Source organism: Dermacentor variabilis, chromosome 1, assembly GCF_050947875.1.
Source record: "Dermacentor variabilis isolate Ectoservices chromosome 1, ASM5094787v1, whole genome shotgun sequence".
NCBI lineage: Eukaryota > Metazoa > Arthropoda > Arachnida > Ixodida > Ixodidae > Dermacentor > Dermacentor variabilis.
In genome coordinates, this window is record NC_134568.1 from 289,293,334 (window position 1) to 289,318,328 (window position 24,995).

A 24,995-nucleotide genomic window follows, 5' to 3' on the forward strand; every position below is an offset into this window, starting at 1 on the left:
CTTTGAGCCATGTCGACATGCACTTGCCATAACTTTAGACTGGCGTTCCTTCAGGCAAGCACATAAATGTTCTGACGCGTCAAACCCGTATTATATTATTGCGGTAGTAATTATATGGACACCTCAGGCGCGTTTTTGCCGTCGGCGTGATGTTCCGTATAAAGTCCAAGGGCGATAACACCGTTGCCGCGCCGTATGCGCTAGTGAAAGCATGCAAGGGGAGCCGACGATCGCGACTCAGCATTGGCGCGCGCGAGCGAAGCGCAGAGCAAACGGGCAGTCTTCCGTCGCGCGAAAGGCCGTGGGGGATGGGAGGGAGAGGGCAGCGTTCGGCTCCGGCACCAACTGCGTATTTCGCAACCGGGCGAACGGGGAACTTAAGATCGCGGCTCAATCGTGCGCGAGAGCAAAATGGGGAGGCAGCGCGGGTGGGAGGGGAGAGCGGTTTCTACTCCGTCAGCAACAGCGTACTTGGCCAGAACCACCTAGTCTATGTGGTTCTGACTTGGCGCGGCGGCGCGCACGCCGTATCTTGAAAGCGCTCGGCAGCCGATTCATACCTTTGTACGTACTGTGTTCTCGCTGCTATTTACGTTGAAGCGATAGACGTCACGGAGGTCACTTCGCTCGCTGATGCTGCAGCGCTTGCTCAGGTCAGCGTTTTGACAGGTGTCCGCGGTCAAGTGTTATGTGTTTGCCTGGGCGCGCTGACACCGTGCTTGTGCTCTGACACCGTGCTTCTCACTGGTGCTGTACAAGTCGCGGGTCGCTTTTTTCGCCGCGACGATAGATCGGATTTTTTACAAGCACTGCTCCAGGAAGGCACATGTAACCGGCAAACGGAGGCCTCAGAAGAGCACCTGAGGTTATACTAAAGCAGGCGGCGCAGGATCTCCGGGGCACCCAAGCCAACCGTAGCAGTGGGATCAAAGCTGAAAGTAGAGCGGACCGTGGGTTGGGGCCTCTGCGAGCACCAACCCACGGACCAGTTAGACTTCTAGCTTTGATGTCCCCGTTGCCGCTTTGGTGTCCTGGAGGCGCCGCCAATAATGCGAAATAATGACACGTTGTTTTCATCAGTAAAAACATGATCGAATATAATTGCGTCGAGCCGCCAACTTGCGATGCCGCGCCCCGCGACTTCTGCCGGCACGCCTAGGGACAAGCGCACAACGCGCGCCAAACTCCTCCGTAGTACCTAGGCAGAGTCGTATTTTCAAGGAGCAAAACTCCCAATTTCTCTCTCGCACCCGCTCTTACACGCGCATGCGCGCAAACGTCCGTCGTCTCCGCAAGTCCCACGCCCCGCTGTACCTACTAGCAATTGGAAATACGCCCCCCCCCGGTGCCTTGCGCGCGACGGGAGACGGCGCGCTTCCTTCCAACTTTCCTCCCTTGCGCTCGCGATTGAGCCGCCATCGTCGGCTAAATCTCGTACGCTTTCACTCGCACAAACAGGATACGGCGCGCGGCCGCGATGTTATCGCACTTGGGACTTTATACGGGCCATCAGGGCGACGACGACGACGGTAAATGCGCCTGAGTGTCCTTATAATTGCTATCACAATAAAAAGACTTCCTGCCTCCATGCTCCCATGCACTAAGAAGTGACTGGGCAGGCTTTGCTAAAATACAGGAGGCTATTATTTCACGGAGACCAATGTGCATCAAATGTTTTGGCAGTTCAAGTAATCACTGATTACATTTTGCGGAGAGAAAAAAATAAAGCCAACAATGACGTTTTCCTCGGTTATTTATCTAATCAATTTGTTTAGTTTATAATAAATTGAGGTCCTGGGTTCCCGTGATTTTTCCTCCTAATTTTGTCAAGAGGAAGTGCCTAATCGCACTTCAGTTTTTGCAAGCTAAATTCCAGGAAAGTTACCCAACCGGAGGTTGATGACAATTATAGATATGAACTTTTGTGCTTGGGATTCCATGGGCACACCGTTTGTCATACGTCCAACAGCTTACACCACAGTTGGACTGACATATTCAGCACAATGCCAGTTTGTGTTAGTGTGGCATATATTCCTGCACATCTTCGATTTCTAAAGAGTTAAGGCACACAAGTGCTGATTATCATCATATCAGCACTCTGCAGCTTCTAACCTAGACAGTAGTCTCTTTGCAGATCATACCACAATATCATCTGTGGCGGACAGTTTTTCTTGCTTGGTGTTTCTGTCCCTACAAGTGGAATTGTTGCAAGCTGACTCGGGAGAGACTCTACACCAGCAAGAATTTGAGGATTGTGAGAATTGTTTGTTCTTATGTTTGCTACGAAGGTGCTAGGAGGTTGACAGCTCACTGACATGTGCCAAATGTGTAGCCAGGTTTAAAGCTTATGTTACAAAAAAGATGTAATGCAAAAGGATAGAAAGTTGGGTGAGTTGGTATGGTAATTTGTCCTGTCTGCTTCTAGTCTCTGTCCATGTCACTTCGTGCTACAATCCAAGATCATGTTACAAAAAAGATGTCACAAATTTAGGCTTTCATTTCAAGGGAAATATAAGTCTCGCAATGAAGTGTATATTTCATACAATTTGCTTGAACACCTCAGGACAAAAGTGATAAAACTGGTTCATTTGCAGCATAGCAATGCATTCAGGAAACATTTGCACTGACCTCCCTGCTTGCAGTGCTTCTTTCCATAGTGATATTTAGGGCAGTAAGCACATGAAACCAAGAAAATGAGGACACAATGACACATAAACACAAAGAATAACTTAAAACAGTCGTACATGGCCACAAAAATGGACACTTCCTTTTAAGGTAAAGGACTAATGCAATAAGTAACAAGCATGCTGAACTGAAAAAGCACAGTCATACATAATTATGCTTAGCACAACACTTGAGCTGTAATGCAATCCTACTGTGATCCAAAGTCCAGTCTGCCTTTAACAGCCCACTATGTTCACTGCTCGTGCATTGTTACTGTGAGTATTGAACTGATGATTTTTACAAAAATGTTCATAGCAAATGCTAGCTTGCGACCTCAGATTTTTGGAAAGCCTGTGCATTACATTTCATGCCATTTCACATATTACAGTGCTTGGTTCCAAGTCAGACCTAGAAGCAAGCATATTAAATAAAGCATGTTACACACTTGCCAAAGTACATATGAACAACATTCACATAGCAGTCTACTTATAAAGGCATGGAGGTTATCAGACAATTCAATCATTGAAGTATGTACACAGACTAATTTTACAGAGCTTCACTATACAATTAATTGCAGACAAAGCCCACTGCTACAACCTGTTATTGTAAGTGGTATCTTTATAAGTGGACTGCAACACATTTCATTTAATCACTCTAGCAATATGAATATGAATGTCTAAACAATTACCAATGTTAAAATTAGTCACAGCAAAAAACACATATGCTTTGCAATTTTTCTTACTGCTTTCAATGATCATAAATTAACAAAAAGTTAGTGTAGAAGGCATGAACCAAAGATGTATTTTCATTAAACACTAGGATGAAGACTGATGAAGTGACTGAAGGCAATGCACGCCCAAATAAGTTGGGAGGACGCTTAAGCTTTGCCTTTAAGAGTGGAAGGCGATTGTGTTATTGTGCCCTGTTCATCGCAACACTGACATGGGATGTTCTGCGACACAGGGCCCAATAGAAAACAATGGTGGGCCGATCCTGCCAGCAGTGCTGGGCAAAGCAATGGCTCACACCCCCATAAGTAAAAGAAGAAGGGAGTTTGTGTTTGAGTTTTTGCACAACAGAATTGTTTTCTCGCATATGCAAATTATTTTCTCATGTATTCAAATTACAATCAGATGCCATCATGTCTGTTGGTTGTGTGCAAGTCGAATTTTACAAATTTTCTGGCTCATGTTACTTTGAGAAATTCAATTCAGTAACACCTACGTGCCACATGGAGGGGGGGGGGGCTGCATGGTTGTGGTTTGGGATGATTTTTTTCTGATGCAGAACACCACAGACACAGGATTTTCTGCGACATGGGGCTTTGTACTTTCTATATGTTATCGTCCTGGTGGATACCATCATTGCGACTCAGTGTTTGTATTGTCTTTTGTTGAAATAAACTTTCTCTAAACATCGACACATCATGTTAAAATCGAAAGGTTCCGCAACACACAAAAATAAGTTTAAAAACACTGGGCTGATTTTTAGATGCTTTCATGCTGTTATAGCAATAAACATACAAGACATAAACTAAATATTTCATCTTGATCTCTCTAATAAACGAAACCTAAATAAGTGACAAACACTATGCTATATTGATACTTCTGTAAAAAGAAAAACATGCGCTTCGTAATGCCACATTGAGTTTCTCACATTTTAATGCTATATAATGCTTGCTATGGCTACGAAAATAAAAACATAGTATATATCAGGAAGCTAACTTTTGAATCGGAGGAGCACTTCTTCCTAGTAAATGTTATTTTTCCTATGGATGATAAAAATAAATGACAAGTAGGTCTATGCTTTGCATAAAAACTTCTACAAGTGGAAACACTTAGTGATGATAGATATAGTTAACACCTGCTATGGTCAGATATTCTAATGGTACTTTCAGCGATTTGCACGAAGAGGGCAAAACTGAAAAGGCTTAGCAAGTGCTAAAATTGAGAACACACAGAAATGGTTCACTTGAGTGTGTCTCATTGTTGCAAATACCCATTAAATCCTCGGTGGGTAACATCTTTTCCAATGTATTCTACATCTCAACAAAGTGACGTTTCAGCGTTACTTGTTTCCGAAAAAGGTGCAGCACAGCTCAGGTGAGAAATTTACTTGCATAAGCCTGTGAACTATACTTCACTTCCATCCTCAACCCAGTATGATTCATGCACAAAGCACACAGCACTCCTGATAGCAGTCCACAAGAGCAACAGTCCTGCCCAAGAAATTGCAGGCAAGTGATGGGAAAATGAAAAGTTTTCACAATAACATGAGTGAGTAAGTGTCTGTTTCCAAGTGTGGGATTTGTTGCATTTCAAAGAGATCCCGTTGCTGCTGTGCGTGCTGCCGGGGTGGCTGTAGGTGCTGCGGGTGCATCTGTGATGGCTGCAGCTGTAGCTGCTGCAAGTGCAGCTGCTGCAATTGTGCCTGCTGTTGCAGCTCAGGCCGTTCTACTGGAAGCTGTTGTGGCTGTTGTGGCTGTGGTCGCTGTGATGCATCCACCTGTGTCGGTGGGGGCACCAGAGGAAGTTGGGTGGCCACAGGGACAGTGGACACAGCAGCTGCTTTTGCCGTGTGGTGGCGTGGCCTCCTGGCCTGTGGCACGAGGGTGGAGCGATCAAGTTTAGCGGGCATGGGTATGATGACGGGCGGCTTTTGTACTGTCGTCGTGCGTGCAGGAGGATGCTGCACTGCAGTGGGGCCATCAGGCAACCGCTTCCGCTTACCAGGGCCTGACATTACAGCTTTGTGTGCACTCTTAAGATGCACCTTTAGGTAGGACCTCGAGACGAACCCTTTGTTGCATAGTGGACAGAAAAGCTTGAAGTCCTTCGTGTGACTTGTGACAACATGTCGTTTGAGGCTGTTCCAGACGCGGAAGGTTTTCCCACAATAGCTGCAGCGCATGGGGCGTTCCCGAGTGTGCATGCGTATGTGCATTGACAGCGTCAGCCGGCTGTTAAATTTCTTATTACAATAAGGACAAGTAGTAGTGGGGCCATTTCCATGCACACACACACGATGGGCCACCAGGCTAGAGCCATATTTGTAAAAGACATTACAAAGTTCACAGTAATACTCCCAACTACGGTTGCCACTGTAAGGCCGTGGCCGGGGTGTCCTCTGTTTGTCATGTGACAGGCGATGAAGGTTTAGTGATCGTGTCAAGGCAAAGCGCTTATTGCAAGTGGGGCACTCGTAAGGCAGGTCACTGGAATGTGCCTGCATGTGCTGCTCATAGTGACCCTGAGTCTCGTACATGTTTCCACATTCGGTACATGTGAAACCAAGCCCACGGTCATGGTGCTCCTTGTGTATCTGCACAGTACGAAAACATATGTAAGACTCACAAAAGAACAGAGAAGATGTGGATAATTTCTGAGTGCAAGCTAAGCCAAGGGCTAACACAGAAGTGATCAAGCAGATAATTCCACTAAACACATGACACACCTGGAGCACTAATGATAGTCTTATATCTCCTATATGATAGAGTATTGCAGATACCATAAGCAATGCAGAGCATGCACAAATATATAATAGCTGAAGATATGATGCCAAGCAAATAGTAATGTTCTGGAACAGCACACTACTAACATGCTCAAAAATCTGATGACTGATTAAAAGTAGCAATGCGGCTTGATAGCTTGTTCCTCTTTCCAATTAGTCAGGGGAGTAACTGCATTTACTTAACTCAGCGGTAGATTTGCATCACAGCAGTAGAGATCTGCGATGACTGTTAAAAGGATACATGCTGAGATGGAGCATGACACTAGTGTTAAAGACAAGGAAGCATAAACTTCATATTAGTTGCAACATCAAAATGTTGATGTTACATGGTGGAATGACAGAAAAGTACACAAAGGGCTTTGTACCTCAAGGAGATGTTACTTGTTTCAATTAAAGTGCACTGCATCTTTGGCTTACCTTGTAGGTTTCCTCAGCTGTAAAAGTACGCTTGCAGCTCTCGCAGCGGAAGAATTGGGCTTGGTGTACACAGCGCACGTGTTTGGTCAGTTCGAACCGGAATGTGAAGCCTTTGTTGCATTCACTGCATGTATGAGGATACTTTCCAGTGTGGGTAACTTCATGTTGCCTGAAGCTCTTGCTGCTGTATGTCACGTAGGAACACAGGCTACAGTGCAACTTTTTTACCAGCGTCATAGTTGCATAGTCGTCTTCAGTGAGCATACTGGCATGCATGAGTACCATGTGTTGTTGGAATCGTTTTTTCTCCAGGAACTTCTTTGGGCAATGGCTAAAAAACAAAAAACAGTGAAGCAACAAAAAATAAGCTCTTTATGTCAATATATTTGCTCACTGCACTCCCAGCTGAAAAAGAAAAGAAATTTATGGGGTTTTATGTGCCAAAACCACTTTCTGATTATGAAGCACACCGTAGTGGAGGACTGGAAATTTTGACCACCTGGGGTTCTTTAACGTGACCTAAATCTAAGTACACAGGTGTTTTCACATTTTCCCCCCATCAAAATGCGGCCACCGTGGCCGGGATTCGATCCTGCGACCTAGTGCTCAGCAGCCCAACACCATAGCCACTGAGCAACCATGGCGGGTTCCTAGCAGAAATATTTTCGTGCATGCTATAGTGGTTCTAAGACACTGCCCAAGAGATGTGCCCCTGGGAAAATCTTTCGTGAGGTAAAGTAAGGAGTCACAGAAATGTGAAGAATAACAACTCAGCTTCCTGCTCCCCAGTATGTCTTCCCTAAAAACTTAAATCACTACCATTGACCCAAGTCAATGCAGGCTTTTCAGATGACAGCTTAAGCAACAGGCTAAAATTGCAATCCTGCACATACTGAAACATGTCACCATAAGAGGCAGCAAAGTTTCTCCATGGTCTGCATGCATAGTGCTTGCCTGTGCAAAGCTTTTTACAACTACCACAATGTACTCTTGTGAGGGAGGGATGATTCCCAAATAGGGTTGCTAATGAAACAGAAGAGCTCTGTGGTCTCATGCTGCCATGAGCTTGAAGTAAATTACAAATGCAATTGAAAACATTTAATTTTGCTATATTTTGCTGAAGTGAACAAAATGATTCTCAATCACCGTGTGAAGCTAAAGTGACCTTCAGGAGAGGCTACTCACTTGCAGCAGTAAGATATAATTATCTTAGTACTATGGAAGGGCACAACTTCTCTGCTACCCCATTAAAGAAAGGCCTAACTGGACATTTAAAAGGAAACCTTTCTGTTGTCTCTGCTACTAATTTCAGCACAATGTTTAATGTCACAGCTATAAAATTACCCATGTTCATTGCTGAGTAATATAACATGTACACATAGTAAACAGTGAACTACACATAGTTAATTTACAGTCGATGCCTTTTGCAGTTACAGCAGCTCAAATCCACATGTTAAAACAGTAGAATTCTATTGACAACAGTACAAACAGACCAGATTTTTGCACTAGTCTAGCACTCACTGTGGGAAAAAAAGAAGTGACTACCATTTAATAAAAAACATTAGAAAAGCTTAAAACATGCATACATGAATATTGAGGAACATGCAGCATGCATTATCTTTCCAATCTGCTCTTACAAAAAGTGGCTTACACAACACAAAAAGTAACAACAATAACTGTACAACAAACCTGCAGCCATATTGGAAATCTCTTGTGTGCACACGCTTGATGTGCTTCAACTTGTAGTTATTCGTCGTGAACTCCTTTGGGCAATGGGGGCATTTGTACATGCGTGTTGTGTTATGTATTTTGCGATGCTTGCGTAGGTTACTTGCTGTAGTGTATTTTTCTTGGCAAATATCGCACTTGAATGACCGGACCTGTGCCAGAAAAGAATGAAATCATTATGTAAAATCAAAACCACATGCTAAGGGTTCTGCTTATGAACACTGCACTGCTTGCATGTCAAAGTGCTACAAAAGTGACTAAATATGGGCAAAATAATTCTGAGGCGTAGTGTAGCACTTATGCAAGGTGGGAACATGTGATAGGGCTTCTTCCTCCTTGCTTCATGAAGCCCATCAGTAATCACAGGAACAGGTCACCTTTTAGAGCAGTAGCTGTTATGGGTTCTTTCAGCTCTCAGCATGTCTGCAAACAGGCTACTCCACAATACTAGCTACAGTGCACAACCTCTGCAGCTACTTCCTTTAACTGCATGAAGGATGTCTGTTTTTCCAACTTCACATGGTTCTAACCGGCAGCGACCTCAAGTTGCTAAAAAGCATGCAGGCCATGTGGTGTTCCCCATTCTCTTTTTTGAAGCGCAATGTTGAACTTGGTCTGTGGACTAAGGCTTTTTATTGAAAACGAACATTTCAAGGAAACCAACATACCGTTTTTAGCAAATTATCCATTATGCAGGACTGCACACATGCACTAAAATTTTATGGCTAATGAGAAAGCAAGAGTGAAAAACATCACTTAGTTCATCACTGTTTGCATGTTATTACAAAGCTCATTACGAATAAACGTTTGCGACAAGGACTATGAGCATAAGGCTGAAAGTGCTCCTCACTGTGCCTCATCGGAAATGGTTACTAAAATTTGCAAAGCACCATTTGGCAGGCCTCTACCACATGAATTATTAAAGGATTTCTTAGTAGTAGCCATTAGTAGAAATGATGCAAGGAGGCAAAGTGCCCTCCTCACTCTTCTGCTGCCTTGGCCAGTGTCTGCAAATGACATTTCATGGTTACCTCGAAAAGGCCTGCCTTGCAAGATTACTTGCATAAGCACACTGCAAAAAGTGGAAAATAAAGGAGGAATAGGCAGAGCATTGTTAGCACACCATCCCAGTTGAAAGGAACCAATGAGTTGAAGGAGAAGGGGGAAAGTAAATATTGCACTCTTTATATCTCCATTCATATGAGGCCCTTTCCAAAAATTCATTTGGAACTATATTCCTTAAGGCACTATACTCATTTCACTATGTTGCTGAGGTTTCAAGAAAGGAGTGTTTCAGGGCCACCTTAAATTTCTGATATAACCAAAAGTAAAGAAAATGAAATTTCTGGATTATACAGTGGGGGCACAAAGAACTTTTGTCAAAAGTGCAGTCTTTTAGACATGAGTTCAAAAAACCCTGTTCTGTGTGCATGTGTTATTTTTGTCAACAGTATCTTAATGAGTCACATTATGTAATAACACTATAGGCCACTTTATTAAATGACCAGACACTGCTAAAGGACTCTACAAAGACAAATAATGATTGATGGTTTCTTGGTGAGCTCGCTAGTCAGCACTGATGCTTTGCAATGTTGCCTTGTCCTAATTCAAGAACAGTTTTAGGCACAATAGGTTTTAATCACACAAAAGAACACAACGATTCATGCAAAAACGTTTTTAAAGCTAAGAGACTTGGAAAATCCATAACATACCAAAATGGCCAAATGCCAGCATCTAAAATTGAACTTATGCCACTTACACATAAGCTACATGGCTCAGAAAGGATTCCCTTTTTTATTGTTGGGTTTATTCCCTTGTACTTTATTGAAACCAATATTTTATGAACCACTATAACAAACTACAAACAATAATAGGACTGATAATTTGAAGTTGGTCTTAAAATGGCAGACCTGGTATTATTGCCATTATGACGTCATGAAACGGACCAATATTTGCTTTGTACAGCAATAAGGCTACACAAGATGGTGTTGCTCGTCAAAACAATAAAGAGTACTGCGTGCATTTCTTATGATGCGCTTGTATCGGGTAGCCACTGCAATTGCAGAAACAACGCAACCCAGTGACGTATCATGGCACGATGCATCTATCAATTTACATGTACCAAAACTGAAACAGCTTTGCAGAAACAATACTATAGTAAATCATTTAGTGTGCTCTGATGCTTGCTAAGATATTATTCTAGGGTTGAGAGGGTTTGGACATTTAACACAAGTTGAAAATGCCACATCAGTACTCCTTTAATAGCAAATATTTCAAAAGTTGTTTTGAGAAATTTTCATGGGAAACTCAGTTTCATCTTCTGAAAACGTTATATGCAGAGCTGACAACCTCTAACATATAGGCACATACCTGCCAAATTTTACGTTTTTGCTTGCAATTATCACAATGGCACCAAAATTCTTCTTGCTTTTGCACCCAGTTTAGGGCAAAACTGACTTCAGAAGAAGGCAAACACAGTCACCAACTGATCTTTTCAGAGCCTAGTTTTTCAGACAATCTACTCGCATCACCACCATTCACTCCACAGATTCAAAGTACAATGGCAATCAAGAGTTATGCCCCCGTTACTTGAATATTTTATTAGTAAATTTCATATTTTCGTTTGTGTCGCAGGTAATTCTAGGTGCAAATGTAGAACATCACTACACAGGGTGTCCCAGCTAACGTAAGCCAAGTGTTTGTTTAATTTGTCTATTATTTTTTTTCTAATTAGTCAAGTAATTAGTACATAAGAACTACACAGGTCACATAACCGTATATTGTACCATTTTTTTTTTATTTTAAGCTTGGCTAACATTAGCTAGGACAACCAGTACAACAAAGAGTGTTATCTTTAATTAATAGTCAACATTAACACATTCAAAACTTTTGAATAACACAAATATTTTTTCAATATTTAAAACTACAACAGGGGTGTTCGCCTAGCAGCACTAGTTCTAGGTTTGCAGTGGTAGGCCGAAACAAGTCGGTGCTATAGCGAAACGGGCAAGTAAGCGCTTCTCGTCATCGTCTTCTTTTTCACCAGCACCATGCCCACTGCCCAGTGCCTTCAGTACAAAACCTTCAACTGTACTCCAAAAACACAAAACTGGAGCAACAGTATGGTTAATTTCTTCCCCGCGGGAAGAATACAGGCACAAAACATGAGAAATTGTATTTGCAAGTTCCGTCGCTTTATAGGTGGCATGCAAAGTGGCTCAATATGGAGTCCACAGAGAGTATAGGAACCCCCGAGCACATGTGCATCCTTCATGTCGGCTCATATTTGGCTTAGTGCTTCAAGATGGCTCTACCTTTTTTGCAATCACTGTCGCTAAGTGACATCATGCACCACATAGACGCCTCACAAACGTGGATACAGTGCCTCATTGAAGGGGAGGAGGTCTTCAACCCCAATAGCATTGTTTGCTGCGGCGCGAAGGCCTGCAGCGCATCCTGTGTTGCTGTGGAAGGGCTTTGCCTGCAGACATCACACACCCGGCAGAAGCTGCACAAGCTGGAATTTATGACCAGGAAGGTTCTATCAAGGAATGTTAGCTTGTCTTCTATCTTTTTCTTTGCGCTAATCGCGACGGTCCACAAAGCCTGCCTTTCGTGCATTGCCGTTTCGCGACAAAGAGTAATTTTACTGTTCTGTGATGTTTTCGAGCTCCTTTCATGGATTGGGTTGTTATGAGGATATTTATATTTGATAATTAAAGGAAAGATGTCACTAAGGTTATCACAACTGTGATTCTTCAGACGTCTCTTTTGTACGTTGCTATGCTAGCGCATGCAGATCTAAAGAAAGACATGCCAGTTGTTTTATTTTTCGCTGGTACAGTTGTATTATCGTTCGGGTGACAAGGAGTCACGACAGAAGCTTGTTGTGCTCACGTCGCGAATTCGGTGCCTGTGCTTTATGCTCTACCAATCTTGTTTTCGGGGCCACTGTAGCCACAAAGCTTGGCTACGCATTGGCACACAGGGTACAGCCCAGAATGTAAACACACGCGTTTCTGGTGGGACGATACAACGGTGACACCACTGTGGGTTGTTGCCGGCAAAACATGGTCAAAAACTTACTATGCCCGCCCATGTAGATCTACTGTAGCATTTCTCTAGAGCTGCGACAAAGTGCTACAAACATGTCAGTTTTTATGTTCAATGCCCAGGTGTTCTCGTTGCGCTGGCCACAAGTGCACAGCTCGAGCTTGGCCGCGCAGAGGACCCCGGGATGCAGCGAGAACTTGCGTTTCTGGCGAAACGAGACACCGCAGCAACCACACACCATGAGTTAATGCATGTGAAACCTGAGCAAATACTTCCGACGCTCGCCCACATACTACATATACTCGGAATCAAAGCCACGCCGTCGTTCGCACTGCTGCAATACACTGTCGCAAGCTCTATTTCTTCTAACGTACTGATTCTCCATAGAAAAACAAATAAAAGAATGCACATAAGCAAAGAACTTTCGTTTCCTTAACTACGTTGCTTCAGAAAAAGTCACTGCCTATGAAATGCGCACTGCACCCTTTCATCGCTAGTGTGCCTGCCTTGCCAATTCGCAACTTGACAACCCATTCTTTCTTTTTTTGCCGCATCTTTGGGGAACGATTGGAGACTCGGTTCACTTGCCAGAACTGTGTTGGTGCTTTGCAGCATGCAGCACATGCGATTGCTTTTGAATTTCATTTTGCACAAACGATGCGTAAAAACAGATAATCAAGCCTACTGGCCGCAGTGAAGAAAGCAAGCAAATGCGCTAGTGCCGCGCTGGCTGCGGTTACTCCGATACTCTTTGAAAAAAAAAATTTGCCAATGGCTTCGTGGTGGCATGACAGTCTACGGAACTTGCGAATAATAATAATAATATTTGGGGTTTTACGTGCCAAAACCACTTTCTGATTATGAGGCACGCCGTAGTGGAGGACTCCGGAAATTTTGACCACCTGGGGTTCTTTAACGTGCACCTAAATCTAAGCACACGGGTGTTTTTCGCATTTCGCCCCCATCGAAATGCGGCCGCCGTGGCTGGGATTCGATCCCGCGACCTCGTGCTCAGCAGCCCAGCACCATAGCCACTGAGCAACCACGGCGGGTGGAACTTGCGAATAGAAGAGCAGGCTATGTTGCTTAGGGAGCCATACTTTATCAGCTATACAGAGATAATTCACACTCCCTGAAGAGTTATGTGCATGCAAAGAAGCTGCTTGTTTGTTCATAATGATCCATTTGCGCTTTTAATAAACAGTGCTTCATAACATGCTATGTCATGATAGAAACATGCAGACTTTAAGGATTTAAATAATCATTTTACATTAATTGCAAAAATGGCTTTTCATTATTTGAAAAGTATTTGTATTCAATTTGGTCTTAAAAATCACTATTTTCACACCCCTAGTCAACATTGTGAGTAACCAAACTTTTTGGTATTTTCAAACAAAATGTATTATGGTTTGGCCATGATTGTACTACTTAAATTTTGAGGTTCACAGGTCTGCATGCACTAGATCTGCATCCCATGGCCCACATACTCTTTTATCATGGTGCCACATCAGAATGTTCAAATGTTCTAAAAAAGTTTGAGTTTCGTTCTAAAGGCAAACCACTGATTCGATAGCAAATTAAAAAATGTGGGGTTTTACTTGCCAAAACCACTTTCTGATTATGAGGCACGTCATAGTGGGGGACTCCGGAAATTTAGACCACCTCGGGATCTTTAACGTGCACCTAAATCTAAGTACACCGGTGCTTTCGCATTTCGCATTTCGCCCCCATCTAAATGTGGTCGCCGTGGCCAGGATTTGATCCCTCGACCTTGTGCTTAGCAACCCAACACCAGACAGCAAATTATTAGGCAGCTATACGAAGTAAGCATAATGGTTTTATTGGCCATATAATCTTGTAAGCATTCGCTTACGAACGAATTTAACAAGCACGGTATCATGCACGCACAAGCAAACACGAACACATCTCTATCGATCATTGTGGACAGTCGCTGTCATAATGTTGGCGTGAGGAAGCGCTGCAGCAGCCAGCAAATTGACGTTCATGCTGCCTCTCACTTTATGCAAACTAAGCGACAGCCCTATACAGTGCGACAGTGCGAGCCCAGACAGTGCGAGCCCTATCTCGCACGGCCGCGCCACATGCAGCAGCCGCCGCCGGAGTAGACCCCCCTCACGTGGTGCTTGGAAGAATGCTAACATAATCCTAATCCATAAGAAAGGGGACGCCAAAGACTTGAAAAATTATAGACCGATCAGCTTACTGTCTGTTGTCTACAAAGTATTTACTAAGGCAATCGCAAATAAAATCAGGAGCACCTTAGACTTCTGTCAACCAAAGGGCCAGGCAGGATTCCGTAAAGGCTACTCAACAATAGACCATATTCACACTATCAATCAGGTGAGAGAGAAATGTGTGGAATATAACCGACCCCTATATATAGCTTTCATTGATTATGAGAAAGCATTTGATTCAGTCGAAACCTCAGCAGTCATGGAGGCATTACAGAATCAGGGTGTAGACGAGCCGTATGTAAATATACTGAAAGATATCTATAGCACCTCCACAGCCACCGTAGTCCTCCATAAAGAAAACAACAAAATCCCAATAAAGAAAGGCGTCAGGCAGGGAGATACGATCTCTCCTATGCTATTCACAGCGTGTTTACAGGAGGTATTCAGAGACCTGGATTGGGAAGAAATGGGGATAAAAGTTAATGGAGAATACCTTAGTAACTTGCGATTCGCTGATGATATATTGCCTTGCTTAGTAACTCAGGGGACCAATCGCAATGCATGCTCACTGACCTGGAGAGGCAAAGCAGAAGAGTGGGTCTAAAAATTAATCTGCAGAAAACTAAAGTAATGCTAAACAGTCTCGGAAGAGAACAGCAATTTACAATAGGCAGCGAGGCACTGGAAGTCGTAAGGGAATACATCTACTTAGGGCAGGTAGTGACGGCGGATCCGGATCATGAGACGGAAATAATCAGAAGAATAAGAATGGGCTGGGGTGCGTTTGGCAGGCATTCTCAGATCATGAACAGCAGGTTGTCATTATCCCTCAAGAGAAAAGTATATAATAGCTGTGTCTTACCAGTACTCACCTACGGGGCAGAAACCTGGAGGCTTACGAAAAGGGTTCTACTGAAATTGAGGACGACGCAACGAGCTATGGAAAGAAGAATGATAGGTGTAACGGTAAGGGATAAGAAAAGAGCACATCGGGTGAGGGAACAAACGCGAGTTAATGACATCTTAGTTGAAATCAAGAAAAAGAAATGGGCATGGGCAGGACATGTAATGAGGAGGGAAGATAACCGATGGTCATTAAGGGTTACAGACTGGATTCCAAGGGAAGGGAAGCGCAGCAGGGGACGGCAGAAAGTTAGGTGGGCGGATGAGCTAAGAAGTTTGCAGGGACAACATGGCCACAATTAGTACATGACCGGGGTAGTTGGAGAAGTATGGGAGAGGCCTTTGCCCTGCAGTGGGCGTAACCAGGATGATGATGATGATGACTCAGTGCCTCATGTGCAATGGAAGACGGCGCGTTTCCTCCGTTGTGCATGCTAGATCAAACCACTATTAATCGGCTTACCCTCGCACGCCTTCACTCGCACCTACAGCATACGCCGCATGGCGGCGATGTTATCATACTTGGAATTTGTACGGAACATCACGGCGACAATGACGATGGAAATTCGCCTGAAGTGTCCATATATTTGCTATCGAAATAAAAAGTACCATCGGCTTGGCTCAAACTTCTAGACGTTCATGTATGTGGCTTCTTTGTAGCTCAACTGTTGCATTGCCAATCGAGGGGTATTCCCAATGGCAAGTATTCCCACCTGCTCGAACTTGTATTGCTGTTAACAATTTTGTTGTTGAATAATGTAGCTAGCAATGGTCCACGATTGGTCAAAATGGCTTGGGTCCAGGGCTGAACCCAAGCCATTTTGACTTATTCAGAGGGCGAACAGCAGATTTGGAATAAAAACAGACTGGAATAGTTTTATGTTATCTCTGCCCTTCTCTGAAGCTTTTCATCCATGCATCGCCTGCACTTGTGGCTCAACCATGATACCTCATTTGTAAATGCAAACGATTTTGCTGTCAATTTAGATGTGTTAGCACTGTTATCATGGTTTTCAACATGGTGCATCAAGAGGCAGGTATGATAGTATAATACACTTAGAACCATGGAAAGTAGAGCTATAGTTGGTAGGGATTCATCGTGAATGAATGTAAGGGTGTGCAGACATGGACACAAGAGAAGAGAGCCAGGGAAGGTACTGCATACGTGTTGTCTGGTTCTCTTCTCTCGTGCCCATGTCTGCACACCTTACCTTCTTTCACAATATATAACATACTCATATGAGTGTTTGAAATTAGTGACCATCATATAGCTCTCTGGTGGAAGACCTATATTACCCTTTGTCATAAAATTTCCAGGACTGATTTTTTATTTCTTTTTCTATAATATTAAAACACAAGAAATCAGTGTTATTGAGTCACTTTGCTTGTGTCCAGAGCAGACGTAGCCTTGTAAGGGCTTCCACATTAAAAGGTGACATTAGGAATGCGAATTCAAAGCAAAAAGTTGGCATCAAGTTCTGTGTTAGGCTAGGCAAATCCCCTAACGAAACATCGAACATGACTCGTCACGTATATGGTGATGGAGCATCATCGAGAAGCTGTGTCTTTGTATGGTACCAAAGGTTTTGGGAGGGCAGAGATTCGATCCAAGATGATTCCAGAATCAGCCACTCATCAATGTCATACACTGCGGCGAATATGAAATGTGTGACGCAGTTACTGCATGAAAATCACCATGTTGCTGTGCACATGATATCAGAAGATCTGAAATCGAACAGGGATGTGTGTCACTAGACCTTTTGCAATGATACAGGGAAACAAAAACTGACTGCAACAATCGTCTCTCGCATACTGACAAACAGATAGAAACCAGACGAACAATTGCAGCTGAACTTTTGGAAAGGGCCAAAAGTGATTGCATATTTAGTTTAACATCACTACTGGAGATGAAAGTTAGTGCTACCAGTACAACCCTCAAATGAAGCGACGAAGCACTAAATGACAAAGTCACTGCTTACTTTTCTCTAAATAAGTTAAGCAACAACCTTTGGAAAAAAAAATTTGGAGGACGCTTAAGCTTCGCCTTTAAGAGTGGAATGCGATAGCATTCAAAGATCCCTGACTGCTTCTCACACTTCCTGGCAACTGGAACGTATATAACCGTAATGTTTTCCGGGAAACGCTGGCTGCGAACGCTGTGCATGAAGGCGGGTTTTGTGGTAGAAATGCGGCCTCACGGGGGGGGGGGATGCGGTGGAGGCGAGCGCCAGCTGTAGGCATTGCAAGGAATCAGGCGTGCCACTGCGTGGCCCCCAAGAGACCCACTCGCGCACCAGTGCGCGCAAATGGCAGACGCCGCGGCTGGTCTGTGAATTGTAGAAACGCTGGAAAAGGGGTTTCTTCAAATTTTCGCGTAACAGAATTGTTTTCTCGTACAGTCAAATTAGAATCCGAGAGCTATCATGTCTGTAGGTTGTGTGTAAGTCATAGTTTACGATTTTTCCACGTATTTTAGCTTGAGAAATTCAATTAATTCAGTAAATTCCTAGCATCACATGGAGGGCCTGGGTATGTGTGGTTCAAAAATCTTTTTGCCGAAACGTCTGACGCCGACACCGGATTTTCTGTGACATGGGCTCCTTAACGCTATCGCATTAAAACAATGTTGATCCTATTTTTGATTCCAGAGGCTTGCTGCACCATGAATACCCATCTGCACAAAAAAATTAAACAAAACTTATACATCGGCATGCTAAAATGCTTTTCTTTTGTGAAGCGATTCGTTGGTGGCAGCCTGATTTATCATTGTCTGGACAGCGGTACTTGTTGCATGACAACTCGAGGCCCCAGACTGCTGTATTATTCCAGGAAGACCTAGCCAAACACCATATCCGTGTTCTGCCACATCCCCCATATTCACCCTACCTGTCGCCGTGTGATTACCTTTTTTTCCCCCATCTGGAATTGCCTCTGAACGTGAAGCGTCATGAAGATGTAGCAATCCAAGCTGCTGTGGCTAATGGCCTGAAAAGTGTCCGGGATGAAGCTTTCTCTAGTTGGTTCGGTGACATCCAGAAATGGTGGCAGCAGTGCATAAATAGCAGTGAGGGCTACTTTGAAAAGACCTAGAGTCTTTAGTTTGTAAGTTAATATAGTCCTGGAACTTTTCTGACAAACACTGTATAACTGCTGGAATAAAAGAGCACTTCCTAGCTGAGTGGTCAATTTTTATCGAACTGGTATGTGAAGTGAAGTAGGTGCAATAGAAGTGACACAGTGCTTCCGACGTGCATCCACATTATAATTTTTTTAACTACTCGTGGCCTGCAGAATAGCATGTGTAGTTTTTCTTTCAGTCTTTCCGTGCAGCTCAGGAGCAGGAGCATTGTCGAATTTTGTGCAAAATAAATTTATGCCGTTTTCCTGTAGTTATTGTTAGGTTATGCAAACGAACCTAAAAACAAATTAAACCTGGTTTCAATCTTCTTTTTCCTTTTCACTACAGAGTTAAATGGGACCTGAACCATCCTAACTGAGCTAGAACAAAAGTCAATTTGACACTTTGCTTCTAATCCTCTCAAGGAATGCTGGTTTCCATTTCCAGAATATAAAAATGCATGCAGTTTATGTTAGCAACTAACATAATGGCCATGGCAGCTTACTGTACTACGTGCACGCACATACTCCAGTCAACTATTGTTATACTTGTAGAAAAATGTACAAAAATGTTTAAACATATCCCACAATTCAGATAAGTCCAAATTAGAAACATTTGGATGACAAAGTCTGGTCTGGTTGACGAAAGCTTCTTATTAGTTAAATATCCCTTGCTCGAAGAATGAGCAAGCAAATTAGTGTATAACAGAGCTTTCTCATAGTCAACATTGTTGTTCAATGACAGTTGGCCCAGTAGTTCCAGTGGCACTATTTCTTGCTATGGTAGTCATAGGGCATTTTATCGGCTCATTGTGGTTGCATTACAGAAACAGGCATATAGGTCTTTATTCTGCAGCTGCACTATATTCAGAAAAAAATAACTCCTAGTACACTGGCAATAGTGTATATTCAAAATATTGCATGCCTTGTTTTTTCATATAGCAAATGTTTTTCTGCCTTTACACAGAGAAGTGTTAAACTTTATAAATATGTTCAATATACAAAATCAATATGCAGAGCTTACTGTATCATAATAAAATTGTAGTGGGCTGCAACAACTTCGCAATTTCTTTGTCAGCACCCAAAAAAGTGCTAGGCATTTCATGTTCCTTGGCTGGAACCAGCAACAAAAAACACTTGCTTAGAAGAGTCGGAAAGGGTTTCTACCTTAGTGACAAGGATCACAGGCAAGTGAGGCTTCCCTCAGTTCATTGTTTTCTCTGGTTACAATTAATAGATTTCATTACCGAAATTAAAAACCAGTGCATGTAGTGAAAAGTGACATGCGATGCAACCAAGCAGAAAGCATCTGCAATGCTGTCACTCGCATACAACAAGCTTGCACGGCCTATTTTATATCTGTGCACACAGTCTGTTATTGGAGTGCTGATATTTGCAGTGTTCTTTATATTTGGCCATGATAGCTACACAGGGCAGATGATATGGCTGTAAGTTCTATGCTGGCTGTTTGCTTTGTGAGGATGGTGCGACAATGCATTACCTGCACAACACATCCGGTAAGCAAGCAGGCCACGATTCATCCTTAGTTCTAAACGGTTTCACACTTGTCTTCCCATTCCGCTTGGTTTACAATTTGCCAGGGTGACATGCATGGTGCTTAAGAACCATCCCTCTAATTACCTCACCACTGCCGAAACCCTACATTACATGCACAAGATCAACTTTTCTTGATACACACACACGTGCCTAGTGGCAAATACTGACAATGACATTCCTCATTTGTATTACTGAAAAGAAAGACTTCCTTGGACTTCAATTATTTAAGAAGCCTGTTCAAGTAGATGTAATGATGCAAAATTTTGGGAAATCTTACAAGCCTGGAAAAATAACTTCTTTCTTCAAAACATTTTGAAGCTTTATACAAAAATAAGTTAGTTGTAAAAATCCCACATTCATTTTTCTGAATGTGAGAAAACTTATGCACTGAACTGTAGTAGATAATAAGAATAACGTTAATTTAACAAAATGATTGTCCTATTCTACATGCAAAAAATAGTCACTTGGTGTCAAGGGTAACCATCAGTGGCGAAAGCAATACCCATAATAAAGAGCTATACATCATTTGAAGCTCTCTCCATGTTTAGGATACACTGCTTGTAGATGTCTGATAAGTTATAACACCTCTGAACAAAAGCATGAAAAAACAGCAAACATAGTCTATAACACAGCACATAACACACAGCAATGTCTGTCGATGTTTGACTACAGAGTAAGCAGTCCTAGAATCTCTGAAATATTATCAAGCAGCAGTCATGTGCAACTGCGTGAAAGTTGCCGTAAGACAATGACATTGATGAACATTAGCCAGTGTTTCAGTAAGGCAGAGTTAATTGTGAAAATTAAACAGCGCAGTGGGCATCAAAAAGTAAAATTTCATAGCAACTTTATATGCAGTCTGGAATTGCGAAGTGCAGTGTGGTAGCTGCACACGGACTGCACTTTTCAGTTCTGGGATAGACGTTTGCTACAAGGGCAATAATTTTCAGCTCTCTTGCTTAAAAATCTTGGGCAGTCAGGTATATGTTATTGGTACTTTTCAAAACAATTGACACAAAAAATATGTGGGGTATCAGAAAATTTCAAGTTTTGTTCTTTTGTGACAAAAACATTTTCTATTTATTTTAGCATTTACATCTCTGGTTGTGCCCCATTATGTAAATGCTTTGTTTTACCTTGAAATAGCATCATTAATTTGTGAAGACATCTAAGCAAATACAAGCAAATAATTTTAATCATGTCAGTACACAGCATAAGCATGGCAAGCAACAAAAGATAACTGCAAGAAAGAACTTGGATGTCAGTACTAACCTTGTTGTGAGACTGTACATGAACACGAAGAGTTGACAGGGACTTCAGCTCCTTGTCACAGATGTTACAAAGATAAGTCTGCTCACTTGAGTTTTCTCCAGTCTTAATCTGCATGTGCTTGCGCAAATGTGTCTGAAGCATGTCACGATCTGTGAACACCTTGCGGCAAGTTTCACAGGGAAAGACTTGCTGATCTGGATGAGATTCCATATAGTGTGCTGCTAATGCGTCCTCACTGTCACACCCAAGGTCACATGTAACACACTTGTGTTCCTTCTGACCAGCACCATTCTCAGACTCGCCCTTGCCTGTCGCTCCATCTTCCTTTGCGGCGCCACTGCTTTGCTGTTTCTGTAACATCTCATTTTTGTGAAACTGTGTGTAATGTTTTCGAAGCCCTCGATAGCTCAAGTAGAGCTGGGAGCAACATTCACATCGATAGTCCTTGTGAGTCTCTTCATGTTTGGCCAAATCCTCTGGGGTTGCAAATCCTTTTCTGCATTTTTCACAGCAGTTAGGCATGCCTTTGCAGTGAGCAGCCTGATGTCGCTCAAGTGTGAATGCGGTTGCAAAGAGCTTGTCACACACATCACACCTGTGTGGATGCTCACTCTTTGGCTTGTGTGTCCATGAATGCTTTTTATACTTTAGCCTTGAACTGAAGGTTTGACCACATTCCTCGCATGTAAATGTTTCATCTGATTTTGCTTTGATGCTCGCTTTCAGGGCTTGCCTCTCCTCAGACTGTTGTTTCAGTGCCTTTATGTTTAAAGGTGCAATTTTGGGAGTTGAGGTCTCTTTCACAGGACTTGAAACCTTTGCAATAGCAGAAGCCTTTTTTAACGGGGTTGTAGATTTCCGCATAGGCGCGGATGATTTTTTTGCAGGTGTTGATACTTTCCTGGCCGGTAACGATTTTCTTGATGACGTCGCTTTTCTCCCAACAGTTGACGCCCTTCTTACTGGTGCCGAGGCCCTCCTAGTCCGCTTGAGTTTTGGAGCTTTTTCGAACGATTCATCGGACCCGCTCCAATCCGAGTCCCCACTGTCACGATTAAAATCATCATCTGAACTACTGCTTACGTAACGAACGGTAGCTGCATTGCGTGTGCGGTTCGACCTTCGTGTGGCATCGGGTAACGGTGAAAGAGGTACGGTCCTTAACCGTATTTTCATAGGATTCTTTTGTTTCCGCCGGTCACTGGAAAGCTCATTTGCTGACACGGCATGCGACTGGGCTTCTGAGAGTTCATTCGGCTCCTCCGGATCAGGTACCTGAGGTGCAAGCTCCTCGCAGACTTCCTTCGGTTCCTCCGGCTCCTCCCCCCCAACGCAATCGTCATTCAAGTCATCGGGCAAAGCTGCCGTCTTTAATGTGCATAAAGGTTCCCCGTCAACAGATGGTGATCGTACGAATACTTTGTCATTGACAGCTGTCGCACCATCACTTTCACAATCGGCTGCACCATCATTTGCAACTCTGTACTTCGAGCAAGTTTTAGCAAAATCTCCAAAAATAATCCGAACATAGCCAGCTGCTGGGACACCAACGGGAAAAATAAGTTTGGTACAAAACGGCTCCACATCGATGTTTATGAATACGCGGGTTTCCATGACCGCGTTTTAGTAGTACAAAGAGATGCTACAAGCCAGATGATGGCGCTGAGGAATCGCGCGCTTTGCGCTAGCTTGCTTACATCGCACAAAACCACTGCGGTCTAAAAATAACGAGACCTTTCAGTTTTGCATCGTTCTGTCCGGTGACTCAGACGATCGTATAACATGCAACACGAAACACGGCGGTCCATAGTGCCGTCAGTGATTATTTCATCACCATTGTTTTCCCAGTGAAGAGTAGTGGCCGAAGTCAATCGTCAAATTATACCACTCTTGCAGAAACCGTAGTACAGTTCCAGTAATCGCTGGGAAGAGCGCATAACCACGGATATGGCATTCCACAATACAACGAAAGGAAGCGCAGTTTGTGAAGAAGTGTTCACGGTTTACATCGCGACCAGCACACACTGGGATAACCGCTAGTGGCGTCGAGAAGCTTAGGCTACGTTCACACTTGGGAAACCGCAAGCGGACGGAAAAGCCAAAGCGGCCGGATAATCTCTTTCGCGCATGCACAAAACGTTCACATTTGCTTCGCCACTGCAGAGGAAACGACTTCCGCTTTCGCCCACATCTATCTAGTTTGCGTACGTTTGTCCGTGTGGTGGCACTGTTCATTACACTATTTCAAGACATACGTTCATTCATTGACCCATCAGTTACTAAAAGCTACCATTTCGCGCAACTGCGCGTGTCGTTTTTAACTTTCGTCTACCATGGAAGATAAACAAGACGTAGTTTCGATAGCTTTAGCTAGTTGCTTTTCCTTAAGATAGACAACGAGCAACGGAAAATATAAAATTTTACGACCGGATGTTTACATGCGATTGCAGCTTCCGGTAAAGCGGAACGTCTTTCCGCTTCGCCTGGGCGAAAAAATCGGTGCGAGACCGATTTTTTCGCCGCCTGGTTTTCCGCCCGTTTCTCCGCCTAGGCGGGCGGATTTTGTCAAATTTCTTCCGCTTCCGCCTGCTCCGTGACCAAGTGTGAACGCAGCCTTAGTCAGTCAGGCACCCCAGTAGTCAGTGGTGGCGGGGGTGGTGGGTGGCGGAGGAAACTCCATGCATGGTGGTACTAGCAAACACATCCTAGCAACGCTGTGTTAGGCACGTGTTTTTCTACCAGTTTCGCTAGATGGCGGCACATTCACAGTATGAAACAGTGGGGCTATAGAAGCTAGAAAGAGAAGTTTTCTAACCTCTATAGTAGGGGTATTTTTTTTACGTACACTTGGTGCAGGCTCTTTATTCTATATGGGTTCCATTAGATGAGTAGCATGGAGGAAGGAAACTGAGGAGAGGCCCTACCCACTCCTCGCGCTAGGAGAAAAGTGTGGAGGAAGTGACGTAGTACATTCTCCTCTTTTTTGCTGATTTTTTATTTCTTTGCCGTAGCGGCCACGCCTTTCGGGCCACAATGGCGGCTTTGTTTTGGTTCTGTGCGCTCACACGTGTTGCTCAGTAGGTTTCGTACCGTGGCAAAGGCGCCGTGCGGGCAGGTTTGCGTTGGTCTTCGTGTTTTGTTGCGTGGACCGTGCTCTCCCGTATGTTGCTGTGGCCAGGTGGGATAGGAGGAACTAAAATTCGTGAAATGAACGCGCATGCAACGCTGTACGCAATGTACCGCGACACGGCAATGGCTACGGACTAAGGAATATCCGCGGGAAATTTCGCCCTTTTTCGAGGAATCATGCTAACGTGCTTACGATTACTTGGTATTGCTGCGGAGCGCGCGGGTCCGAGCAGCACGGTTGCGTGCAGCGTGGTGTGGTTTCGCGAGAAATGTAAACAAGAGAGGAGAGCTGGCCCGACAGGCGGAGCAACGCCTTGAGCAACGCCCACTTCCGGCTTCACTTTAGCTTCACAAAGAGTGACGTCAGGGCCTCTCCTTAGTTTCCTTCCTCCGTGATGAGTGGAGTGTCGGGCAGAGTCTATGACGTCGTCCATTGGCTGCACTTGGCTC

At 43.7% G+C, this 24,995-nt stretch overlaps 1 protein-coding gene across 1 annotated transcript; it reads right to left on the reverse strand.

Annotated features, from left to right (window-relative positions):
* Window positions 1-2,512: 2,512 nt before the first annotated feature.
* On the reverse strand, window positions 2,513-24,119 carry LOC142567020 (uncharacterized). The gene is made up of 5 exons (XM_075677810.1): window positions 24,031-24,119; window positions 21,417-23,469; window positions 8,281-8,471; window positions 6,592-6,922; window positions 2,513-5,985 (listed from the first exon to the last, which is right to left on the reverse strand). Exons 2-5 carry the CDS (start codon window positions 23,028-23,030, stop codon window positions 4,927-4,929), a joined length of 3,195 nt encoding a protein of 1,064 aa, XP_075533925.1. The 5' UTR covers window positions 23,031-23,469; window positions 24,031-24,119; the 3' UTR covers window positions 2,513-4,926.
* Between the last annotated feature and the right edge of the window lie 876 nt (window positions 24,120-24,995).